This window comes from Aquarana catesbeiana, linkage group LG11, assembly GCF_042186555.1.
Source record: "Aquarana catesbeiana isolate 2022-GZ linkage group LG11, ASM4218655v1, whole genome shotgun sequence".
Classification (NCBI taxonomy): Eukaryota; Metazoa; Chordata; class Amphibia; order Anura; family Ranidae; genus Aquarana; species Aquarana catesbeiana.
Window position 1 is genome coordinate 283,293,443 of NC_133334.1, and position 26,963 is coordinate 283,320,405.

At 43.4% G+C, this 26,963-nt stretch overlaps 1 protein-coding gene across 1 annotated transcript in view; it reads right to left on the reverse strand.

The window, feature by feature from the left end:
• Nucleotides 1-345: 345 nt before the first annotated feature.
• The window catches only part of LOC141112871 (cadherin-1-like), a 76,661-nt gene continuing 50,043 nt past the window's right edge, over nt 346-26,963 (reverse strand). The window contains exons 8-15 of the mRNA XM_073605975.1: nt 16,629-16,757; nt 15,005-15,187; nt 13,869-14,113; nt 12,489-12,631; nt 10,963-11,187; nt 9,157-9,372; nt 7,187-7,311; nt 346-4,880 (exon numbers count right to left, since the gene is read on the reverse strand). Coding sequence (XP_073462076.1) covers nt 4,770-4,880; nt 7,187-7,311; nt 9,157-9,372; nt 10,963-11,187; nt 12,489-12,631; nt 13,869-14,113; nt 15,005-15,187; nt 16,629-16,757 — 1,377 coding nt within the window. The 3' untranslated portion in view covers nt 346-4,769. The remainder of the gene's footprint in view (nt 4,881-7,186; nt 7,312-9,156; nt 9,373-10,962; nt 11,188-12,488; nt 12,632-13,868; nt 14,114-15,004; nt 15,188-16,628; nt 16,758-26,963) is intronic.

Sequence of the window (26,963 nt, forward strand, 5' to 3'; positions counted from 1 at the left end):
CTTTTTCAAGGGGGGTACCAATGGTGACCAACAATGTTTAGGTAGGTGGTACGTGTCAAGTAACATCCACATGAATGTCAGGAGCCAGGGCTTCCCAGCAGAACATCGCACAAAGCATCACACTGCCCCTGCCAGCTGTCTTCCTCCCATACTGCATCCTGGTGCCATCTTATCCCCGGGTAAGTGATGTACCCGGCAATCCACGATTCCTCATACCAGGCCACCTTCTTTCTCAGGGGCTGGGCTCCAGACACTTGGCGTTCCACCCCTTGCTCCTCCCCCTTAGACCAGCCCACTTTTTTCAAAGATCACTAAAACACGAAACTACCAAAACACCACAAAAGATACAATTTAAAATCTTTATTTTTTATAAACTTTCTTTTATACAAAAACAACATTGATAAACACAACAAATATCTGGAGCTTTCACTATAATGTCTGTAGATGTAGATCTAGATACAGGGAAGAGTTCCTCCAGGCAGAAATATCATAGACATGGAAGATACCTCTGACAGAGAAGAAGACAACGATCTCAGGAGATGAAGGGTTAAAGCATTTATACATGAGATGTAGATGTCCCATCAAGGTTCTGAGGAGGCAATTATAAGCTGAGGAATCCCTGAAGAGCACCTTGATAGGAGCAATGTGCTGCCTCCAACCTGAATAGTTCACCCACCACTAGGGGGTACATTCACACAGCCGTACCTCTCCTCCAATCACAGAGTTCTCTACAGATTTGAGGAGTGGGGGATAATGGGGAGCGGATGGCCACATGCAATATATCAGCCCCTAAATATACCCTGAGATTGTTTCTTTTACGATTGGCATTGGGGAACTGGCGTCTACACCCCCCGTAAATGTTTCCTAACTAGTATAAACCAGCAGCAAAGAGGAGGGGCCAAAGTGAAGAGGATGTCCTCACCTTATACTGTGCCTAGAGGTCTCCGCCTTCGGTTCTCACCCAATATTTTCTCAATGGACATTGTGTGTTCGTTGACTCTTAAACGTTCCCCTTGAACTTTAAACTCCACCCCCTCACAGCCGCCATTTCTGCTTCTATAAACGTTTAGGAATGCGTGCCGTAACACCCCTCCCCCAATGTACACCCAACATTTCATGTGAACAGCTGTTTTAATGTCACAATTCATGGAACATGGAAATTTACCACATTACATCTTTATAGAGAAGTCATGAAAACATACAAAAATACATCTTTTCTGAAGGTCATAAAATACGTAGCGGAGAGACTTTCATATACCATCAGGTCAGACATTTTATAGAGAGGCACACTATGGTGGATAGACCCTCAGATCATCTTCAGATGCAAAAATATAATGATATCATCTTCCAGACACGTTATTGGATGATTTCTATTTTTATAAGTGCCCCGGGAAATGACAGCTGGAAGCTGATTGGTTGTTGAAGGAAGCTTTCCAGGAGGTGATGTTCCATGTAAAACCCAATTCCAGTCAGAACCTTTATTTGGCTTTTGAATACATTTAGGAAGAATACATACATCTGCTTTATTTTAATTATTGACTGAGACTCCCATTGGGGAGATTTCCCATCACTTCTTGTCCCAGCAAGGAAAAGGGGGAGGGGAAAATTCAACAATGGGGACACAGACGCCCAATAGGGACATAGATGCCCAATAGGGACATAGATGCCCAATAGGGACAGAGACCCCAATAGGGACATAGATGCCCAATAGGGACAGAGACTCCAATAGGGATATAGACGCCCAATAGGGACAGAGACTCCAATAGGGACATAGACGCCAAATAGGGACAGAGACCCCAATAGGGACATAGACGCCCAATAGGGACAGAGACTCCAATAGGGACATAGACGCCAAATAGGGACAGAGACCCCAATAGGGACATAGACGCCCAATAGGGACAGAGACCCCAATAGGGACATAGACACCCAATAGGGACAGAGACTCCAATAGGGACATAGACGCCCAATAGGGACAGAGACTCCATAGGGATATAGATGCCCAATAGGGACAGAGACTCCAATAGGGATATAGATGCCCAATAGGGACAGAGACTCCAATAGGGACATAGACGCCCAATAGGGACAGAGACTTCATAGGGATATAGATGCCCAATAGGGACAGAGACTCCAATAGGGATATAGATGCCCAATAGGGACAGAGACTCCAATAGGGACATAGACGCCCAATAGGGACAGAGACCCCAATAGGGATATAGATGCCCAATGGGGACAGCGACCCCAATAGGGATATAGATGCCCAAAAGGGACAGAGACCCCAATAGAGATATAGATGCCCAATGGGGACAGAGACTCCAATAGGGATATATAGCTAATGAATCAAAAGAGCTCTGGATGGCCGCACTGCCGTGAAAAAAAGCACCTTTATTTCATTAAAATGTTGCAGGTCACATAAAGTGGATATATAAGACAAAAAGCAGCTAACGCGTTTCACATCAGTGGATGCTTACTCATAGCTGAAGGATGGTCATCACAACTGCGGTATATAAGGGGAGGCGATTAATCAAAAGCATATATGACACCTGGAAATGAAACACTTAACTAAACAGATGAAAACCATCCTCTCAGAATACATGCAAGTTGTGATGACCTGTGAATACCTAGTAACAATGACACTCAAACAAAAAATTAATTCAACATAAAAGAAAAATGACTTTTAAAAGACACACACTATGTGCATTCGTAAATTTTTTATGAGATGAAATAACATGAAATACAAACATGCAAAACTAAGTAGTCATGAAGAGATGACACAACGTAGCAAAAAAATGAAAAACAAATAATAAAAGTAGAAAACGAAACATATAAATAGCTATGTTTATGATAAGAGGTGTCATTGTAGCAGACATGATCTAAACCCCTGTAAATATAAAAGAATAAAGTCTTTTAAGGGTAAGTCCGTCAAATGAAACACCATTAAATGTCATGACCTCAGACATACTTGGTGGTATTATTCTCCATGAACCTAACCACCATACACCAGACAAATATCCATAGATCCTAAATAGTCTAAAGCTAATACTGAAACATAACAGAATGGAATAGGGGATATAGACGCCCAATAGGGACAGAGACCCCAATAGGGATATAGACGCCCAATAGGGACAGAGACCCCAATAAAAATCTATTGTTGCTGCAACAACTTGCCTGAGAGTAATACTTTAATACTTGGTTTCCTCCCACCTACTGACACCTACCAATACTTTAAGCTCTGATGAAGGGGTTTCCTCGAGTCCACGAAAGTATTATTGGATTATCTTAATCCTGCTTGTCCCAATAAAATATCCGATGGGAGTTCTATGCCTTCCTAGTCTGTGCAAAGGTAAAAGTAACGTTTTGGCTGGAGGTGGACTTTAATGTCTCCTTTGTACAAGCGCAGGATTTTGGCGATAATTCCAGCGCTCTCTATATATTCGTATTCTGATAATACAAGAGTTGGGAATTCAGTTTCCTCCATATCTGGTCTCTATAACACTCTTCCCTACAAAACATAAAAAAATGGACACATTCCTGCCGGCGTTTTTCCCGCGCTTTCCTACGACTCGCATCACAGTTGTGGACATACAAAAATACCCGACTGATACCCCAGCCATGAATTAAAGAAGCTCTGAAAAGATTACATACAATGTAAATAAAAATCATATATAAGCACAACATAAGAGACTGGAATGTTTTTGGCAGAGATCATTATTTAAAGCAGACCTGTCACCGGGACAAACCAAACCTGCACTGATTGGGCATGGAGGCCGCCATTGGTGACCCGCCACTTATCCAGCGCTCTTAGTGCTCTCTTAGGGACAAATAAGTAGATTGTAAGTCCTGACATCCCTGACTACCTGCTGGGAACTCGGATCAGAAAAGGAGAAGTAGCTGGAGGCATCAGTGGCGCCCCCTGTATTGATTTCAGTGCATTGCAGAGCCGATTCTGTCCAATACTGATGGAGGGTTATAATGGGAGAGTTCCTTCTTATTATGGGAAGCTGCCATCCAGGAACATGGACATGGACAAGCAAGTGTGCCCGAGTACCGGCTCAGAGCACGCTCACTCTCTCTGCTTCAGCAGCTGAGAATAGCCGTGTCACATGATGAACGGTCACATGATGAAGGGTCACATGATGAACGGTCACATGATGAATGGTCACATGATGAAGGGTCACATGATGAACGGTCACATGATGAAGGGTCACATGAGGTTTAGTGTTGGAGCTCTTGCCGTGGTGTATCAGAAAAGAGAAAGAATCCTTTACAATGGATTTCTCTGGTGGAATGTTCATATCACACTGACTATACGCTGCAATCAGGCCCTTAAAGGACCAATAAATGAAGAGGCAACAACATTTTTAATGGTGTGTTTGGAAACTGAATGTAGAGGAGCCTATCGATCGACATTTGCAGCCATTTTTCACTTCCCGATGGTAACCCACTAATATGGGGTTCCTGAAGAGGAACATAAATTCTCCCTCTATATGATTCCATCCATTTCATTCACATCTCTGACTCTGTGAATGTTTTTATATGAAGCACTTTGTGGATGTAGGGCCACTTTACCGATTGTCTGGTGGAAGGATTTCGGGGTGACAGGTCTGCTTTAAAAGGGGCGATCTATAGAAAACGACAATAATAATCAACGCATTTCCTGCAGCAAGGAAGGCCGCATGTGAAGTCCCCATGAGGACGACTCGGTCAGCACTAAGCCGCAGTCCTGGGAAATGAAGAAGTGATGGTCCTCCATACTGGCTATGTACACAGTGCTATGGGATGGCGGCACTGACAGTTCCTTCCGACCCGCTACCTTCATAGTCCAACACCAGGAGCGAGTCATATGGGGGGGCGGTGGGGTCGTTGTCAGCCGCGTTCAGATTCTGGGGAGGTAGGAAGAAATGGTCAGGACAATCAGCAGATGTATTAACAACATTTCTATACATTATGGGGGGGGGATTTACTAAAACTGGAGGGGGCACAATCTGTGTTAACAAGACAAGAAGATATGAAGTCCTAACACACTCCCTGTCCTAGGGTGGGTGACAACTAAAGTCAACATATGAATTACACGGGTTCTGAGGTTAATGTAATACAGATAAGGCCCCAAGTGAGATTAATTGCCACCTTAAACGGCCACAGAACCCGTGTACTTCATATGTGTTGGGGTTTAAAGGGATGAGGTGGCAACCCTAGTGACAACGCTGCTCAGTATGGTTGTCACCCTGGGACAGGAAGTGAGGTAATAGCAGGAGTACCGGGTAAAGTAAAGCAAAACAAAAGTGTGAAAGCAGAAAATAAAGGCGGCCACCACATCTAAGGACAGGTAAGCTGTATTAATAATAATTTTTGCTCCTGGGTTCAGTTGGATCACATAATCCATACACTTCTACAACACTCAGGTCTATTTCACAAAGCTCTCACACAAGGGGGAGGGGCTTTGTATTAGCCATGTGACTTTCATTTTAAAATCTCATTGGACTTTGCTACAAACAGAAGAAGGATCCTTATCCTGCATTAGGTTTGTGAATTTAGCCTTTTGAATGCATTCTATTGTAGTCTCTGTTACCATGTAAATGTAGATCTCCATTTATATAAAGAGGATGCAGCAATCACACTGCACAGCAAGAGCGCACCCATCAGTGACATAATGTGTACTCTTTGGGGGATTTCCAAAAACTGGAGCACATAGAATCTGGTGCAGCTGGGCATGGGAGCCAATCAGCTTCTAACTTCAGCTTGTTCAATTACGCTTTTACAATAAAACCTGGAAGCTGATTGGTTACCATGCACAGCTGCACCAGATTCTGTGTGCTCCAGTTTTAGGACATCCCTCACTTTTATTTGGTGAAGCGTTCTTCTAGGATGCCTGTACTCTAGGAACATGTAAGCTGCTATACTAGCTCAGCCACTAACATCCCATAAACCGGGAGGACTGAGGACATACTGTGAGTGCGGAGCGCCAAGGACCTCCCCCTGAGTAGGTGTCACCCTTCCCCCTGCACTCACATTGTAATGATACAAAGAGCATTCTTGAAGAGAAGATGATACATTGTGTACTTAGCTAGAGAAGAAGACACATTGTATACTAGAGGAGAAAAAGATACATTGGGGGATTTACTAAAACTGGAGCAGCTGTGCATGGAAGCCAATCAGCTTCTGACCTCAACTTGTTCAATTAAACTTTGACAAAAAAAAAACTAGAAGCTGATTGGCTCCCATACACAGCTAGACCAGATTCTGTGTGCTCCAGTTTTAGTAAATCCCTCACTTTTATAGGATGTCTGTACTCAAGGAACATGTAAGCTGCCATGCTATCTCAGCCACTAACTTTCCATAAACCTGGAGGACTGAGGACATACTGTGAGTGCGGAGCGCCAAGGACATCCCCCCTGAGTAGGCGTCATCCCTCCCCCTGCCCTTACATTGTAATGATACAAAGAGCATCACACCACTCTCTGCATCCTCCACCACCACCCAGTGCCAGGAGAGGAAGAGGACCGGCCTGTCACATGACCAGGAGAGGCAGAGGATCGGCCTGTCACATGACCAGGAGAGGAAGAGGACCGGCCTGTCACATGACCAGGAGAGGAAGAGGACCGGCCTGTCACATGACCAGGAGAGGAAGAGGACCGGCCTGTCACATGACCAGGAGAGGCAGAGGACCAGCCTGTCACATGACCAGGAGAGGAAGAGGACCGGCCTGTCACATGACCAGGAGAGGAAGAGGACCGGCCGGTCACATGACCAGGAGAGGCAGAGGACCGGTCTGTCATATGACCAGGAGAGGCAGAGGACCGGCCTGTCACATGACCAGGAGAGGCAGAGGACCGGCCTGTCACATGACCAGGAGAGGCAGAGGACTGGCCTGTCACATGACCAGGAGAGGAAGAGGACCGGCCTGTCACATGACCACCAGGAGAGGAAGAGGACCGGCCTGTCACATGACCACCAGGAGAGGAAGAGGATCGGCCTGTCACATGACCACCAGGAGAGGCAGAGGACTGGCCTGTCACATGACCAGGCTGAAGACTTCAGAAAAAGGTATGTATGTTAAAAAAAAAAAAAAAAATACCATTGGGGGGGGGGGATAAGAACTTTTTGTCTATATTGTAGTCAAAATAAGTATGAGATACTGATGATAGTAACCAATCAGATTTTAGTAATAATAACCCCTAATGTGCCGTACCCGATCCTCCTCCCCGCCGCCTTCTTCATCATAGGAGTAGACGTTATCACGCATTTCATCATCAGGAGGCACCAATGGCTCCTTCACCACCTTCTTCTTCCTCATCAGAAGCAGCAAAAGCAGAACTATGAAGAGAGAAACACACAGAACATCAAAGACGCGGCCAGATGGAGGAAAACACTTTATTTGACCTCAACACTCAATATTGTTATACAGTCAGTCAGGTTGAAAAAAGACACAAGTCCATCCAATGCAACCAATAAAAACAATCATACAATCCCATATACACAATCCTATACCCACAGGTGACCCAGAGGAAGGGGACCCCCCTCCCCCCCCCCAAAAAAAAGGGCATATGAGGGCAGCCTTGGAAATGCATCCTATCGGACTTTATTCTATGCAGAACTAAAACACAATTTAAAAAACACGTCTTATGTAACTATAAAATCCTGCACATGGACAGTTCATATTTACAATATCAAGCCAGCAGGTGGAGCTGTAGGCTTCTCTCTTCACAAGCCTGTTCCTTTACAGAGCTCAGTAGCTGAAGCTCACATTGCACACACAGCTGACTAAGTCAGTTACTCACCTACTTCCCCCAATCTAAGCTGGTGTAATGAAGGGTAATGGAGGGCAAGGGTATGACACATATTTGTGGATGGTGTCAGGTACTACACTGCTTATTAGCTCCTGTTTAACTGTAAGGAAAGCAGATAAAAGTGTTGCCCTGCTGTGTTAAGGGCTGGGGTAGGAATACTTTCTACATAGTTACATTGTTTCATTGTTCCATTGGATTAATGTAACTATGTATATACCATACCTGTGGGATCCCTCTAGAAGCTGGAAATCACTGTAGTAGATACCCCAACTACACCACTACTACACAGTTACTACACCTCAAAAACACCACTTCTACTTCACTACTACACTGCTATTATACCACTACTCCAGTGATCTCCCCTAGCTTCCCTGTCCCATGCCAAGTGGCTGCCCTGCTGCATTGTGAAGATCGGAGGTCACCAGCTCTGCATGGGAAGTCTTTGCATTTTCTCAATGAATACAAACCATTCAATGAATGGACAAAGTGGAGAGCATGATGTCACTGCCCCACCTTGTCCAATCAGAGAATGGTATATTAAATAGGAGTTCCAGTCTTCCCCCAAAAAATTTAAAGTCAGCAGCTACAAATCCTGTAGCTGCTGACTTTTAATATAAGGACACTCACCTGTCCAGGGATCCCACACTTTCCTCACTCGAGCCGATTCGTCAATCGTCTTCGGGTGCAGGCGCCAAGTTTGGGTACGGGAAACCGGCAGTGAAGTCTTCCTTCCTGCTTCACAGCCGTTTTCCTACTGCGCATGCGCGAGCCATACTGCGATTTGTGAATGGTCCTACAGTCTGCGGGGGAAGGAGATGGAGCCGAACTTCCGCGCAGATTACCACGGCGATCTGACCGGAAGTGGGAGCGGATAACTGTCATATTCAGGTACCCCCCCCCACAAAAAGTGCCAAATGTAGCAGTGGAAGGGGGGGGATGCAAAAAAAAAAGAGCCTCCCTTTTGGGTGAAGTTCCATTTTAACAACCTTACATAGTTACATAGTTACATTGCCTCGGTCGATAAAGAAGTAACAGGTTAATATTATTACCATTTCTGGGGCAAATGCTGCTCCAGGCTGGATTCAGTGCTGCTGGTCACATGATTACAGGAACTTGTTCCTCTGACCTCTGATAATGGAGAAGATCAGATTTCCCCTTGAGAAGTGATCAGGTGACCGGTTGCCGTCACACATGTGGGCAGCACTGATGGGAGCCTGGAGCAGCATTTCCCCAGGAAGGGGGAGGATTGCAGAAAATATTCCAGCAAGACTGTTCCTTGGTCCTATGTGAATATCTATGTCCAGCAGATGAAGGGAATGTTCAGGCCGTGTGAGCCGCCCCTCCCCCTCCCCCGAGCACTAATACTACTTACTGAGAAGAGCCAGGATACCCCCGAGGATGCCCAGGATGACAGGGATGCCCACACCTCCAGCCAATGCCTTCGGACTGTCACAGTTATTCTCGGCTGTACATTGGCACACTTGCATACTCAATATAGTTGTGTTTTTCATATCCCCGACATCGACGAGGGTGACGGGTATATTATAGATCTCTTCATCCAGTTCCCTGATTGGTTTAATCAGAAATTCTGTACAAAAAAAAGCAACAATTACTCAAAGAGATAAATAATATACACACTACAAAATATCACCACAACATTCCAGTGTGTTTGACCCCCACCCTCCTTGTTGTGTGTGTGTGTGTATATATATATATACTGTACATAAATAAAACATGCATTTTTTCCAAGGCTGATCTGATGTCATGGGACCTCCTCTAGGGGCGGATCCAGAGTCTAGTCTTGGGAGGGGCACTGCCAGAAAATAAGGTGTCATCTCTGCAAAGGAGTTACATTTTCTATGTTGTCTTCATTTCTGATCACTGGGCATATACTGGGTCTGGCATCATAGATTGGAATCATCCACGGTCTACCACTACACCTCATTCCTCCATTGTCACAAATATCAACACAAGAAGCAGAAGTCTGCCCATAAGCTTAGCTTATCAAGGTGATATAATGGAGGGAAGGACATATTTCCCTGTTAGTTGGACTCCAGTATAAAGTCACAACTAATACAAACCTTCAGGAAACGCGGCATGTTTACAATCCTCTCCACTACACAGTTCCCTTCCCCCACTCACACCACACTGGAGCCTGCAGAAGATGGAGGGAGGAGGTGGGTGGAGCCAACATTCTCACACCAGGCGCGTGCGGAGGAGGAAGAAGGTAAATCCCCCTCTGCTCCGCTCTGAATGCTGGGGCCTCACTCTCCTCCTCCTCTGCTCCGCTCTGAATGCTGGGGCCTCACTCTCCTCCTCCTCTGCTCCGCTCTGAATGCTGGGGCCTCACTCTCCTCCTCCTCTGCTCGGACCATGGACATGATGTCACTGGTTGCTGAACGCCAGGTGATGCAACAACAAGAGGGTTTCTCTCTTGTTGCTGATGGAGACTCGGGAGTCGGTAATATTTCTCGGGGGGGGCAATTGCCTGCTGCCCCCCCCGAATCTGCCCCTGGCCTCCTTTTCTTCTCCTGCAGTGACATGGACCATCCTTACAGCTGAACTGAACAGTACTCACGCTGTGACATCGTGCGTAGTGCAGGACTTACCTGAGCCCGGGCTGTGGGGCGGGTCCATGACAGCCTTGGCTCAGAGGAAGTGGGCTGAACGGAGAAATAGAGAAACTGTACTTGCAGAGTGCACAGTCTATTTGCCTTTAGTAAATCAATCCCAAAATGTCAACGTGTAGCCTCACAGGCTTTAGAGCTGAGCTTTTTAATAGTGCAACAGGCTCTACACCAGTGGTTCTCAACTCCAGTCCTCAGGACCCACCAACAGGCCAGGTTTGCCTGATAGCTGAAATACATCACAGGTGATATCACTTGCTGCTCAGTGATTGCAGTATTCTAGTCTGCAACTCCCCAAGGTAATACTTAAAATCTGGCCTGTTGGTGGGTCCCGAGGACTGGAGTTGAGAACCACTGCTCTACACAATCTCTAATGACACCAAACACCCACAATGCACCTGATGTCATTGTCAAGTCATATCCTATGATAAGAAAGATTTTTTTTAATTTTTATTCAGCATAATGCCATCTGGCCATGCTGACAAGTTCTCTGATGATTATTGTGACGTAAAGTTTAAACACGAGGAAGCGATCGATGTGCGGGAACTTACTGTCATTCTCCACGCTGATTGTCCAGTTGTCACGAGCTTCGCGGCTCAGTTCTGCCCTGTATGGGGCTGTAAAGGGGGGCAGATCTCTGTCAATAATATTAATAGATACGGGGTCTGCACTCTTCAGGCAGTATACGGCGTCTCGATATTCCAAATACGGTCCGTTATCGTTCACATCTTCAAGTGTGATCTGAAGGGTGCCGGTCCCGGTGGCTGGGGGTGAACCTATAGAAATCACAATATATATTAAAGAACTCCATAATAAGATCCACATTATGTATGGTGATTGTTTTACAGCATCGGCAACATTGTCTGTAGCGGTGTACACATCCTGTATGGTCAGAGAGTAACCCAGCTATTCTGTCCTGCACCCCTCCATGCCATCTCCAGTCTGCTGGTCAGTGAGCCCCCCCATAATGCTTCATCGTCCAGGGACACCCCCCATGTGCTCTCCCCCTCTCTACTGGTCAGTGAGCCCCCCCATAATGATTCATCGTCCAGAGACACCCCCCATGTGCTCTCCCCCTCTCTACTGGTCAGTGAGCCCCCCCATAATGATTCCTCATCCAGGTACACCCCCCATGTGCTCTCCCCCTCTCTACTGGTCAGTGAGCCCCCCCCATAATGATTCATCGTCCAGGGACACCCCCCATGTGCTCTCCCCCTCTCTACTGGTCAGTGAGCCCCCCCATAATGATTCCTCATCCAGGGACACCCCCCATGTGCTCTCCCCCTCCTGTAAGCACACTAAACAACTGCTGCCCCTTTGGCCTCCAATGCCTGAAATATGTAGAACAGAGACTATTTGGCACACTGTGCTTACACTGGAGATTATGGGATGTTCAGATTGATTTTAGACAATTCTATTATACATAAAGCATACATGGGCTAAAGGGTGTTTTTTTTTCTTCATCTGTCAAGTAGCACTGTTCAGGGGAGGCATTGTTGCTGTGTCGCTGGGATTGGTGAGAGGCCCCTGCACCCATTATCTGTGAATGTCACTAATTGCAGTGTTGGCACTTTGAAAAAAATAAGTTGGTTTTGTGTTGCAGTTTCGGCACTCGGGCTCAAAAATGTTCCCCATCACTGCCTTGGGGTGTAGTAAGGAGAGCATCTTAAGTTCTGCCCTTTATATATTTATTTCTGGGGGTTTCAAATTTTTATAAAGTAAATGAAATGTATAAAAATGTGACTTGTTCTCAGTTCCGATGTAAATGGCCCCGGGCTGCTGTGGAGCTGATAATACCAAACTGATGAGACCTTCCATGGCTGATGTGTGGAATTTTACCTGACAATGGTCACCAGGGCAAATGAAGAGGGTGAATTTTACTATAATCCGTGTTCTGATGCCACCACCTTGGCAATACACCCCTTCTACCCCGAAGCCGTGTGCTCTCCTGTATATAGTTTCAGCAATGCAGACATTTGTCCCGACCACATAACATGCAGGAAAAGCAAATCAAGAAACCAACGTCCAGAAACCATCAGATGTTCTCAGAGACATTGGAGACTTGAGGAACACTCACCATTGTCCACAGCCAAGATGATGGCTCTATAAATGTTGTTCTTCACAAACACCGACTCTCGATCTAACTGTCCGTTTCCTGTGATGATTCCATTATCCGGGTTCACGCTGAGCCACCCGGCCGGGTCATTGGCTATCCTATAGCTGCAGGAAAACATTTAAAAAGTTTGTCATGACCAACGTCTAAGTTGAGGCAAGTTGGTTTTGTACATATTTCACAGATCGCTTTATCAAAAATCAGATGTAATTTGGACAATTAGACTAAATCTGTCACATTGGATATTCTAGAACTGTAAATCATGACAAAATACAGCAACTTTTGACCTCAGAGACGGTATGGCACTCAGTGATTCCTGGCTCTATGTCCTCATTTTACCACTTACTGATCACCCACAGTGCTTTTACTGCGAGTGGCCGGCACAGGCAGGTTGGATCACGTATGACATCATCCAGCCTGCCCAGTACCCGGGGCCTGGTGATCAGAAAATCGCAATCACATGATCACAATGTCTACAAAGCTGTTATGAATAAATTCATTGATAACGGCTGTGTTTCCTATGCTGATTGGCCAACAGCTATCACATGGTACCTGGGCCAATCAGAGTACCCTGTACCATGCAAATTTTTTTTTTTTAATGGATTGAACTAGATGGACTTTTTTCAACTATGTAACTATATTAGCTGTAGTCAGTCACAGATCTCTGGTAATCAAAGCTGTCAACCATTCATGACAGGTAAAAACTTTTCTGTTACAATGATCCTCGTTGTTTTTATATAAATATATAAGTGTGTACATTATTGATTTTTTCTGTACATGAAAATGTTTATGATTATTATTATTATTTTACTGTATTTTACTGATAAGAAAATATTAATAAAAATGGATCAATAAAAAAAAAAACGGCAACTTTTTTTTTGCTTTGGCTAAACCAAGGAAAAATTCCACTTCTGGTCCCTGTGCCGCTCATAAATAAAAGCAGGAAGTGCGGGGGTCACCGGGACAGGAAGGGACAAGAAGGTCAGCAATGAAAATAACGTCAGAAGTTTCAGTCCTTCACTCTACTAAAATAGTTTTTGGTTTTGTTTTGTGGTTCCATTGAGATTTGTCCTCACGGACAGCAATAAACATCTGACAGAGGTTCTAATCTCTATTCATTACTAACTAAACCGCTTTGGCCGGCGTTGGTCTTTACTGGGCTGGCAGATACTTGCCCACCGACGTCACCAGCTGTGGCTGTATCAAGCTCTTGGGTGAGGCCTTAGGCGGAGTTGCATGGTGGGGCACTTTATAATTGGAAAATGTAGAAATATGAAGGATGATGGATGTAGATGTAGAAGGTTGTCGGGTTTTAGTGTCAGAAATCTTACAATTACCACTTACGTGATCTTTTGAATCTGCGCCTTGTCGGGGTCCTGAGCCGTGTAGGACGCCACCTCTTGGCCGCTCGGCAGATCCTCCCTGACAGTGACATTCTTCACTGGCGGTACGAAGATCGGAGCCTCATTCACATCCTCCACATCCACCGTGATGGTGGCGGTAGAAGTTACCAGCGGTACAGAAAAGGCGGCTTTGTTGGTGGCCGCTACCAACAGGATGTGTTGCCTCTTCGTTTTAAAGTCCAGTCCCTGCAATCAGGAGGAAATGATTGATTGACAGTTTAACCTCAAAGCATTATAGCAGCTCGATCTGGTGCATCGATTATTCCTATTGCTCATTACATAGATAGGCTCTGCCTCCTGCTTAGATAAGCTAACCAGTGCTTTTTTGTATTTTCTTTCAATGCAAGTCTACATGTCCAGCCAATGGAACCCCAACTATACCCAGCTATACCGAACTATACACAACTATACCCATGGAAATGTACCCAACTGGACCCCCAACTATACCCAGCTATACCGAACTATTCCCAAATATATCCAATTGTGCCCAACTATACCTATGGAAATACACCCAACCAGAACCCCAACTATACCCAACTATACACAACTATACCCAAGTAACAGGAACATAATCCTAAATATGTAATCATAGAATATATGCTGTTATTTCTGAATAATACTCTGCAGATATTTATTAAAGCTGAACATTTGGCAAAACCCCCCAATAAATTAACTGTATGCAAAATAAATTAAGGTAGATATCAAATGATTGCAGTCCTCGTACAGCAGAGCTCAGACTAGGAGAGGGAGAAGCAGCAGAAGGAGGTAATATGTGGTGCTCATGTACTCACAAGCAGCATGCTAATAGCAAGAGAGAGCAGAGTGACAGTGAGAAGAGCTCATCAGTCAGCTGTTTCTCCCTTACTGTCCAATCACAGGCTGGGGAAGGGACAAGACCTGGTTCTATTATATGGCTGGCTGTGCTGTGTATATCTCAGGAATCCATGGAGAGGAATATAAAGTATTTGGCTGGTAAAGCAGCTCTCATGTACAGATGTAATCGGTGTATTTGGCTGATGCCTGGAGTCCAGCTCTACATAAGGACGGCTCTTAGCACAGCAACCACAATGAGCTTACCTTCACCGTTGTCAGCTGCCCCATGTTATCTGGGGTTGTAGTTATGCCAAACAAGTTTCCTTCATTGCCTTTAACAATCTTAAACACGGCTGTCCAGGCGTCTGTGTTGGGGGTGTCGTCATCTGTGACCGTCAGGAGTGCAACTTCGAACCCCACAGCGTTTTCAGGGACCTTCGCTGAGTACTGAAATTAAGAGATCTCATGTCAGAACTACAACATAATGGTCTTCATGAATGTAGAACTATATGTCAGGGCTTCTCCAAAATGGCCTCAGCCTACAGGACCATAACAAAATGGCCTCAACCTACAGGACCATAACAAAATGGCCTCAGCCTACAGGACCATAACAAAATTACCTCCGCCTACATCACCATAACAAAATGGCCTCAGCCTACAGGACCATAACAAAATGGCCTCCGCCTACAGGACCATAACAAAATGGCCTCCGCCTACAGGACCATAACAAATAGGCCTCCGCCTACAGGACCATAACAAAATGGCCTCCGCCTACAGGACCATAACAAAATGGACTCCGCCTACAGGACCATAACAAAATGGCCTCCGCCTACAGGACCATAACAAAATGGCCTCCGTCTACAGGACCATAACAAAATGGCCTCCGCCTACAGGACCATAACAAAATGGCCTCCGTCTACAGGACCATAACAAAATGGCCTCCACCTACAGGACCATAACAAAATGGCCTCCGCCTACAGGACCATAACAAAATGGCCTCCGTCTACAAGACCATAACAAAATGGCCTCCACCTACAGGACCATAACAAAATGGCCCCCGCCTACAGGAACATAACAAAATAACTAACCCCTACAAAATAGCTTCTGTGTACAAAATGAATATTAAATGGATTTGTGTAAAGGGCTCCTAGAGGAGGACATGTGGCAGCATCTGAGGAACCTCTAAAATGGAATGGGCCCTAAGACTCAGTACACAGGCCTATGATAAAATGACTCCTGGGTATAATTATTATTATTATGCATCTAAACCCCCCAAAATGTCCTATATTGTAGCTTACAAGTCCTCAGATGTGGTGGCTGCATTAGTGTTCATTATTCAGGTTGTTTTCCCTTCATTTTCACCTGGCAATTCTGCAACTAATACACTCCCTGTCCCTGGTGGATACGCTCCCTCCTCCACTGTATCAATGAAAGGAGCCAAGGTTGTCACCCAGGCTGGACTACAAACACGTCTTCCTCAATTCATCTCCATTACATTGTGGGTGGAGGAGGGGTCAGTAGTTTACAGAAGGAAGATAACATTGTTGGTGTTTTCTGTTCAGCTCACATAAAAGGACCAGGGCTTTTCTGGTGAGATCAACAGGAATTTTCTGTTCTTGCTGATAATTAATTTAAAACGAAAACGAATGCAGCCACCACATCTAAGGACTGGTAAGCTGAAATATATGACATTTAGTTGTTGGTATCCTTCTGGAAGTCATATGTCCGCACTTCAGGACCTCAACAAAAGCACAGAAGGGCCACAACAAAATGGCCGCTGTGCAAAACTCAAATAAGGCATATTAAGTTCCACTTTAGCAGCTGCTACAACATTGTCCTTTGTTACACGGAGCGTTACATAATGGCGGATCGCGGGTTCCACACTCACCTGAATGGGATCGAATACGGGAGCGTTGTCATTGGTGTCTGTTACAGTGATCACAGCTTTGGCGAAGGTTTCAAATCCCTCCCCCTCCTGGTCCGCGGCTTTGACAGTCAGAGTATACACAGGATACAGCTGAGAAGAATATGATAATAAAAGTCATTAATAAATATTATGTATCGGAAATACAATCATTGTGTGTTCTTCCCTGAAAATACAAAGTATCATCAGAAGATCCTCCTTCCATTATACCTGATGATGAATTCTTACATTCTATTCCATGTCCAGCCAGGACTCACCAACAGGGGGCAGTGAGGAGCAAAGATTTCATTGGTCCTTGCAGGCTGATCTAAAGGGCATCTGATAGCCGTGTAGTAAGGGTGTAGTAGTGATGTATTAGGGGTGTAGTAGTGATGTATTAGGGTTGTAGTAGTGATTTATTAGTGATGTATTAGGGGTGTAGTAGGTGTGTAGTAGTGATGTATTAGGGGTGTAGTAGTGATGTATTAGGGGTGTAGTAAGGGTGTAGTAGTGATGCCTACTACAGTGAATTGCAGCTTCTAGAGAGATACACAGGTCTGGTACATACATATTTGGTCCAAGTTGGAACAATACAACCATGTAAAAAATGGCATACCCAGAATTTTTCTTATACTTTGGGCATGTGATCATTGTACACAGGATGTGACAGTTTGCCAGAACCCCCCCCCCCCACTCCCAGCAAACAACAACTGTTGGGTTTGATTAATCAGATCCGGCATTGCTGTGTACGCAGAGGAGATCGGCAGCTTCAGCTGTCAATAAAGCAGTCTGACAATGTTTATAAATACCACTTCCTCAGAGAAAGATACAATGTTACATATTGTTACTTTTATATCTTTCTGTTAATTCATCTGCAGATCAAAGGGATGAACTTCCATCTAAATATGATGTCAGTTAGAGTGATATTAAAGGCAGATTTTTTTATTTTTTTACAACCTCTTAAAGATAAAAACTTTGAGCCTTTACAATCACTTTAAAGCAACCTGACAAGAAAAATAAGTTGTTTTTTTTTAATACACTTTCCTCTCTTTAACCCCTTGTTATTAACCCTTCGTTTACTCTAATCAGCCCTAATTAACTTTTTATTCTCCTTCTCCATTCAATTATTATTTTCCTGCTGATTTTATTTTTTTTGTTGTTCTTTTCTATTTTATTAACCATTAATATTTAAACTTTTGTTTTTGTTTATTTTGTTTGTAAATATTTTTATACCTTTAACATATATTTATACGTTTTACATTTTAAAAAGCACAAAATTGAAAACAAAAACAAAAAACTTTATTTCATTTGTGAATAACTTTGCAATGCTTTGTACTAGAATCCTAATTTTAGTGTCATTTTAAACAGGAAAAATTACAGAATAAAATGTGCACAGAATGTTTATCTAATTCTAAAGCAACTCTAATTATATTCAAACTAATGTATGGGAAAGTGATGTAAACCTGTGTGAATAACACTGATCCCCCAATACGCCACAGAATTAAAACAACAGTGATAGTAAACTAAAATCAGAATAAGCTGCCACTTTCAATATATAAAAATCAAAGATCCTACACCTGAGGAAGGTTTCACACTGAGGCGGCTTTCATATGTTTTAGCGCTAGAAATAGCCTCTAAATAACGCCTGAAAACCGCCTCCCATTCATTTCAGTGAGACTTTTCACACTGGGGGCGGGGCGCTTGCGGAACGTTAGGAAAAATCCTGCAAGCAGCATCTTTGGGGCAGTTTGGGGGCGCTGTATATAGTGCATCTAATATGGCCCCGTCCATTGAAATGAATTTCATATCTGCCTGAAAAACGGACAGGGGGATCTTTGCGGGCCGATCGTGTGAAAGGGGCCTTATTGTGTAGGGAAAAAAAAAATCATTGTGTCAAGAGAATATCATGAAAGGTTTGTCCTTTAAAAACAATCTATGTATGACCCGGTTACCTTTAGTAATGACAAAGTTATCGACCAACAAACAGTTCAATAACAGAAATGTAAGAATTGCTCCATAGGGGGGAGAAGAAGGGTGAGTGGGGGAGGAGTGAAGAAAAACGGTCACTTTCCCCGGGATGGGAAGGTACATTTGGTAAAGTTGATATGAATTGTTATGCCGCGTACACATGGTCGGACTTTTCGTCTACAAAAGTCCAACGGACGCTGACGGACTAAAGCTGGCTGGTAATCCGATCGTGTGTGGGCTTCTCCGGACTTTCAACGGACTTTTTTAGCCTCAAATCCGACGGACTTTGGATTTGAAGCATGCTTCAAATCTTTACGTCGTAACTACGACGGACCCCGAAGTCCGCTCGTCTGTATGCTAGTCCGACGGACAAAAAAACGACGCATGCTCATAAGCAAAAACTAAACGGAAGCACTCGGTCTAGTAAAACTAGTGTTCGTATTGTAGGTAGCACATTCATCACGCTGCAAAATCTGTGATCGTTGAATGCAGCGCATTTTATTTCTTCTTTACGAAGGCTCTAAAGAACGAAGGTGTTTTGCTGTTCATAATCAGAGTTCTCCCAAACTGATTTCTGGATTCTTTTTCTCTTTGATCTCATGAATGATATAGTATGCATTTTAAAAACAATGTTTCCATACTAATAATACTTTTTCCCCTTTTTTTTTTTTTTTTTTTTTTTTAGGTTTGTAAAGTTAACACAAAGAACCCATTATTAATTTTTTTTTTTATAGTGATTATTTTTTAGTTTTTAGATAAAGTTAACCCAAAGCACCGTTTTTGGTTATGTAAATTTTTTGATTTTCAAGACTTACCACTTGAACATTATTAACATTAGTAATGTATTTTTGGTGTGTTTTTTTTCAAACTCAATGAGATTGTTGTCCCTTGTTAATTTAACATTGTGTGTAAAATCAATGATTTCAAAGAAAACACATAAAGTCTTTTGCTAAACTCAAAAAAGATCCATTTATTCATGGTCAAAATAAAATAAAGAGGAAGTCAACGCTGGAAAAAGTCGGTGTACCAGAAAATTGGGATCTTGCGGAGTCCATATAAGAGGGAGCACAATCTGGTCCAAGAATCCCAGAGATCAACAGCACCAGCAGATGATCTAGATGTCCCCAGACTGTGGTCCTACAACAGCCTGCGTCTTCTGTCAGACCAGACTGAACCCAGGTCATCACTTTCTTCTCTTCCCTGCAGCCTTTCCTCCACGCTGCCCTGCAGCCTTCCCTGTAGCCTTCTTTTGAGGCTGTGGCTCTGGTGTTTCAGTTGTGGCAGGAGGAGGAGGAGGAGGAGGAGGAGGAGGAGGAGGGGGGGCTGCCTCATGTAGTTGGGTGTTTTGTGTTAGCGTGCCCTGCAGCCCCTTATGGATTGTTTCCCCAAATAGGCGCTCACAAATGAGGCGCTGCTCACAATCCATCTGAAGAAGCCTGCTGGCTAAGTAGCAGCCATAGGATTCTTCCGCTTCGGGGGGGCTCCTTAAAAAACGGGTGGCCTCTTGCATGAGGCGCAGGGATGCGTCCTGTGTGACCATCCCCTTCCTGGCCCTTTTTTTGGGAAGGTGGAGGGGAGGCACTTGGGATTCGGTCAGGCTCCTACTGGGCCCAGCCACCTCACTTGGCCCAGCCACCTCACTTGGCCCAGCCACCTCACTGGGAGCAGCCACCTCACTGGGAGCAGCCACCTCCTGCCTGACACTGGGCCCAGCCTCCTCCAGGATGATGGTGAATCCGGCCTCCTCCAGGCTGTCCATGGGCCCGGTCTCCTCCTGCCTGCCACTTTCCCCACATTCCTCCTGGATGGACTCATCCTGTGTATAAAAAAAGGACAATAGTTTGAGTATATTTTTTTGGGTTCATCAATGACACACAGTTTGCTTCTCATGAATAGAAAATTCAATGTGAATACTTCTCTTTAATAAAAGAGTCTAATCAGACACCCTAATTATTTCAAGCAGGTGCCAAACATATTTAGCCACTACTGTCAATTGATATGTATACACAATTTTGAGTGCCAAATTATTTTAGACAATTATAACATCCAGTTAACATCATTAATATTAGTACAGTAAATATTTGTTAAAATAATTTACCTGACTCCAGATGGTCATATCTGGTTCATCCAGGATGGAAGACCCAGCTTGCTCCTCATCAGCCTCTGCTGGGGTGGAGGGAAGGGTGGAGGGAAGGGTGGAGGGAAGGGTTGAAAGTGATGGCCTGGCTTCATTCTGGTCATCCAGAAAACGGAGTTGATTATAGTACCACAGCCTGGGTACATAAACATCATCTGCTGATGCTCCTGATCTCCTTGATTCCTGGATCTTCTTATGCTCCCTCTTATACATGTTCCTCAAGACCCCAATTTTCTTGAGCAATGTCTCCATTGTTGCTTCCGGGATGGTCGCCTGGACAAAGGCCAGAAGTCTCTCCAGCGTTGACTTCCTCACATGCTTAGCATAATACTGAGGGTGTTTCACCTCCCACAAATTCCTCATCTCTCGATATTTGGAAATAAAAGATGTAAGGAACTCTGGATCCTTAAATAGGGGATTCATTATATCTGGAAAAGATGAAGTCACAAGACAAAAAACACTTTTATTATAGGTTTCGGCTAACCCCTCATCATCTTCTCCCTATGTAGGCCTCATCAATCTATCAAGCCATATAGGCCGCTTGCTACAAAGTCATGACCATAAAAACCAAAAAAAATATATATATCTAAAATTACCTTCGTTTTGTAACGTCCAGGTCCACTATCACCTACCACAGAACGTACGTACGACACGTGCGCAAGGCTCTTTATACACTACGCATGTGTGAAACTCCGCCTGCGTCGCCCGCCCCTGACGTTCGAAATTAACTCATGTTCTCCGCCCCCTAATTCGACGCACAGAACGTACGTACGACACGTGCGCAAGGCTCTTTATACACTACGCATGTGTGAAACTCCGCCTGCGTCGCCCGCCCCTGACGTTCGAAATTAACTCATGTTCTCCGCCCCCTAATTCGACGCACAGAACGTACGTACGACACGTGCGCAAGGCTCTTTATACACTACGCATGTGTGAAACTCCGCCTGCGTCGCCCACCCCTGACGTTCGAAATTAACTCATGTTCTCCGCCCCCTAATTCGACGCACAGAACGTACGTACGACACGTGTGCAAGGCCCCTCTTTATACACTACGCATGTGTGAAACTCCGCCTGCGTCGCCCGCCCCTGACGTTCGATTTTAACTCATGTTCTCCGCCCCCTAATTCGACGCACAGAACGTACGTACGACACGTGCGCAAGGCCCCTCTTTATACACTACGCATGTGTGAAACTCCGCCTGCGTCGCCCGCCCCTGACGTTCGAAATTAACTCATGTTCTCCGCCCCCTAATTCGACGCACAGAACGTACGTACGACACGTGCGCAAGGCTCTTTATACACTACGCATGTGTGAAACTCCGCCTGCGTCGCCCGCCCCTGACGTTCGAAATTAACTCATGTTCTCCGCCCCCTAATTCGACGCACAGAACGTACGTACGACACGTGTGCAAGGCCCCTCTTTATACACTACGCATGTGTGAAACTCCGCCTGCGTCGCCCGCCCCTGACGTTCGATTTTAACTCATGTTCTCCGCCCCCTAATTCGACGCACAGAACGTACGTACGACACGTGCGCAAGGCCCCTCTTTATACACTACGCATGTGTGAAACTCCGCCTGCATCGCCCGCCCCTGACGTTCGATTTTAACTCATGTTCTCCGCCCATTTTTTGTTACGGCGCGTAGTGGAGTTAAAGAATGGCAGAGACACCTGAAATGTTGATGACCTCAGGTAGTGGAGACAGCCCGGAGGCTGGAACGTCAGCGAAATCTATGAGGCCTAGATTTAAGGCCTCTAATATGAGTTTTAAAGAGATGGTGGAGATGGTGGCCATTCTTCACAAAGACGACTATGATGGCAATTATGGGCCGTACGCACGGCCAAATTTGCGCAAGGCCAAAATAATGGCGAAGGTCGTGGAGACTTTGCAGGCATCTTTTGGGGTCCAGCGCTCCAAAGATCAACTGAGAAAAAGATGGTCTGACCTGAAACTCAGGGAGCCGGATCAATACCGACGTATCCGGAAAGTTCTTAAAAAAAGTAAGTACTTGTCGTGTTTTTCTCTTGTGTTTATTACCTTGTATACTGCTCCATGTGCTTTTCCTTCCTATCCGATTTTTTGTTCATCGTTTTAAACGATCTTTTAATAAACCTCGTTACATATCTATAGATAGAGAGATATATATATATAGAGAGAGAGATATATATATATATATATTGAGAGATATATATAGATATAGATATAGATATAGAGATATAGAGAGAGAGAGAGAGAGAGAGAGAAATATATAGAGAGAGAGAAATATAGAGATAGGTAGATAGATAGATATAGAAATGTAAAACATTCTTTTTGAATATTTGAAGTTATCTTAATTTTTTGGCTTTACATTTAGTTAGATATTTAGAGATTTTGTTCCAGATATAGAGAGAGATCAAAAGATTATTAACTATATTTTGAGATATTGATATCTATCTATCCGATATGTCTTTCTAATTTTAAATATTGAGGTAAAATAGGAACTCTACACAAACCACTTCACTACAAATGTTGGAAAATTACTATGTACTAAAATATCTGTGTGCTAATTAGATTAATAATTTTTTGTTTCACATAGGGGAAAAATCACTCAGCCAACAACCAGAAGACAGTCCACCCCAAGCAAAACATGATTGGGAAATAAGCCCAAGTCCCATTGAGGATGTGGAGGAAGGAGAGGTGGGCGACATGGGCACCCCACCAGGTGAGTGTCTGACACACCAGCTTACGTTAATCTATGCATGGCTGCCTTTTGTTTAATGTAATTTTTCTACTCTATTTTAGGGGATCTGGTTGTGCTTCATTCAAGCAATAGTGCCACCCCCGAGGATGTGGAGGAATTAGGCTACATGGGCACCCCACCAGGTCAGTGTCTGAGACAACAGCTTTATTTATGGTAAGGTAAACTATGTATGGGTGCATATTTCTAAAGACATTTTTTGGTTTCATTCCACTTTAGGTACAACAACAAGAAGTGACTATTTCACCTCTGAAAGTGCCCAACGGCTAATTGGTCAAATAATGGCCTGGAATAAGGACATGGATGAAATGCGGAATCGGCTGGATCGTATGCAGCAGGAAATGAAGGACATGATTGATGTTTTGGGTCGAATCTAAATGCCCTTTTTTAAACCCCAAAACATCAATCATGTCCTTCATTTCCTGTTTTGCTGACCCCATTCTGGGCCTTCTCTTTTTTTTTTTTTGGCAGAACATAAATGGCTGTTTAACCTAATGTAAAAAAGGAGGGCTGTTTCTCGTAAATACCTCAAAAATCCACAAAAAAATAAAACTTGATTTTCTAAAAAACACAAAAAAAAAAAAAAAAATTTATTTTAAAAAAACAAAAAAATCAAAAAATTGATTTTAAAAAACAAAAAAATTAAAAAACTTGATTTTAAAAAACAAAAAAAATTTAAAAAACTTGATTTTAAAAAACCAAAAAAAATTAAAAAACTTGATTTTAAAAAACCAAAAAAAATTAAAAAACTTGATTTTAAAAAACCAAAAAAAATTAAAAAACTTGATTTTAAAAAACCAAAAAAAATTAAAAAACTTGATTTTAAAAAACCAAAAAAAATTAAAAAACTTGATTTTAAAAAACCAAAAAAAATTAAAAAACTTGATTTTAAAAAACCAAAAAAAAAAATATACAAACTTTATTAAAAAAAAATAATAAAAACAAAAATAACTTGATAAAAAAAAAAAAACATAAACAAAAAAATTGCTTTAAAAAAAAAACAAACAAAACAAAACTTGATTTTCCCAAAACAAAAAAATAAGCCTGTTTGTGAAAATCAAAAAGCCAAAAATATTTTTTTGTGGATTAGGTATAAATATTTAGATATAATTATATTTTGCTACATTATTAAGATATCATTCTATTTTTGTCTATGAACATTTTATACTAAATGCAGAACTGAATGCATAACAACCATTAATAAAAACATCTCCTTATAGGAATTAAATAAATGTGTGGTTTGTTATTTCAAGGCTCAGTATCATTTTAGTTATAATTGTAAAAAAGTTGTTTACAGTGGCAATGGAGCTTATTTAGACATTTAAAATTACAATACAGTTGGCACTACAACTGCTCGACCATAACCTAGGAGACAGCCCAAAAGAAAGGCAAGCAATAAATATAATGCAAGATTTCATCAATAATTTTTTTATTGTCAAAAATTATATATCCTGGCCCATTGCAATGGCCCCCCTACCCATAAAATAATTAACATATTGCTGTCTAACTTGACGGGCACTTTGGGGGGCCAAGCCAGTACGGACAGTATCCAGGCCTGTAAGGTTGGCTTCTATTTGTCCGGCCTCAGGCCCAACTGTGCCTATATAATTTGGAGAATGCTTATTTAAAAAGTTGTGCAGAATGCAGCACGATAAAATGATAAAATTAAGTTTGTATTCCGCCAAATTAATGGCTGTTTGAAACAGGCGGAACCGGCTGGCCAGAATTCCAAACGCATTCTCAACCACTCTTCTAGCTCTGGCCAGCCGGTAATTAAAAACCCTCCTCTCCGGGGTGAGGGTTCTTTGGGGGAATGGCCTCATGAGGTGCTTGCTGAGAGCAAAGGCTTCATCGGCAATGAAGACAAAGGGGAGTCCTTCCACGTTATCCTCATCAGGTGGCAATCCCAGGCCACCACTCTGGAGACGCTGGCAGAACTCCGTCTGGGCAAATACTCCTCCATCCGACATCCGGCCATTCTTCCCCACGTCCACATATAAAAAATCATAGTGTGCCGACACCACCGCCATTAAAACAATACTGTGGAACCCCTTATAATTAAAATAATATGACCCCGAATGGGGTGGTGGCACAATGTGGACATGTTTCCCATCTATAGCCCCTCCACAATTGGGAAAGTCCCAACGGCTGGCAAAATGGGATGCCACAGTCTGCCATTCCTGTGGCGTTGAAGGAAACTGGGAAATCAAACAAGAAAACCAAAATCAATTAATTTGGAAGCTAACATTGCAAGAAAATTAGACAATTAAAAACATTATTCCCCAGCATCAGTATAACATTCAATAATTTAATTCTTCTGGAATAACTAATATGGAAAGGCACACTTATCAGATTGCTCACCCCCTCTGATGGAACATTGATTACATTTTAGGGGGTTGTGAAATCCCTAAAAAAAATTACTTTTAGGACACGCAGGAATTTAGGGACTAAAAAGGCTACAAGACTGCAGTTGTCGCACTCTGCAGGTGCAGTTGCTAACCAGCTTACAGTAAATGAGGTAATGTAAAAAGGCATTCATGTTGCAAGGAGTACACAATCACAGGCAAGGGCAATTAATGAAAACACTTTGAGGCTTGCATATGATTTGATGATGGAAATCAGCAGAGCTTCTGCTCATTTACTAAAGCACTGGAACAAATGCACTTGTAGAGTGCACATGCATTTTGCAAAGTGCAACATATATTTGCTTTAGACAAATCAACACCACAGAACATTCCAGCAAATTTTAACGAGGGTGGGGGTGGGGGGGTTGTGAAATCTAGATAATTGCTCATTAGCAGCACACTATTTGGAGTGAGTTTAGGTGGGGGGGTGGGGGGGTTGTGAAATCTAGATAATTGCTCATTAGCAGCACACTATTTGGAGTGAGTTTAGGTGGGGGGGGGGTGGGGGGGTTGTGAAATCTAGATAATTGCTCATTAGCAGCACACTATTTGGAGTGAGTTTAGGTGGGGGGGGGGGGGTGGGGGGGTTGTGAAATCTAGATAATTGCTCATTAGCAGCACACTAAATACACTCAAACAAAATACATTCCAAATGAGTAGACTAGGTGGATATGTTCCCATCACTTCATGCTGGGAAGGTTATTGAAGGAAAATATACATGCATGACAAAAAATAACAGGAAAAAATTCCAGCATGTGTGAGGATAAAAAGGGGACATTCACACTATATTGCAATGATGGTAAGTAGTGTTTGAAGCAAGAAATACATCACATTATCAAAGATTACATAAAAGAACATGTGATGCTAATAAAAGAAAAATATCTTACCTTAATATAGTCCTTCTGCAGGACCTGTATGATGGCAGAACAGGTCTCTGGGATAATGATCCCCAGAGCCTGGGGGGAGATGCCTGTCGAGAACTTAAGGTCCTGCAGGCTTCTCCCTGTGGCCAAATACCGCAAGGTAGCGACCAGCCTCTGCTCCGGAGTGATGGCTTGCCTCATGCAGGTATC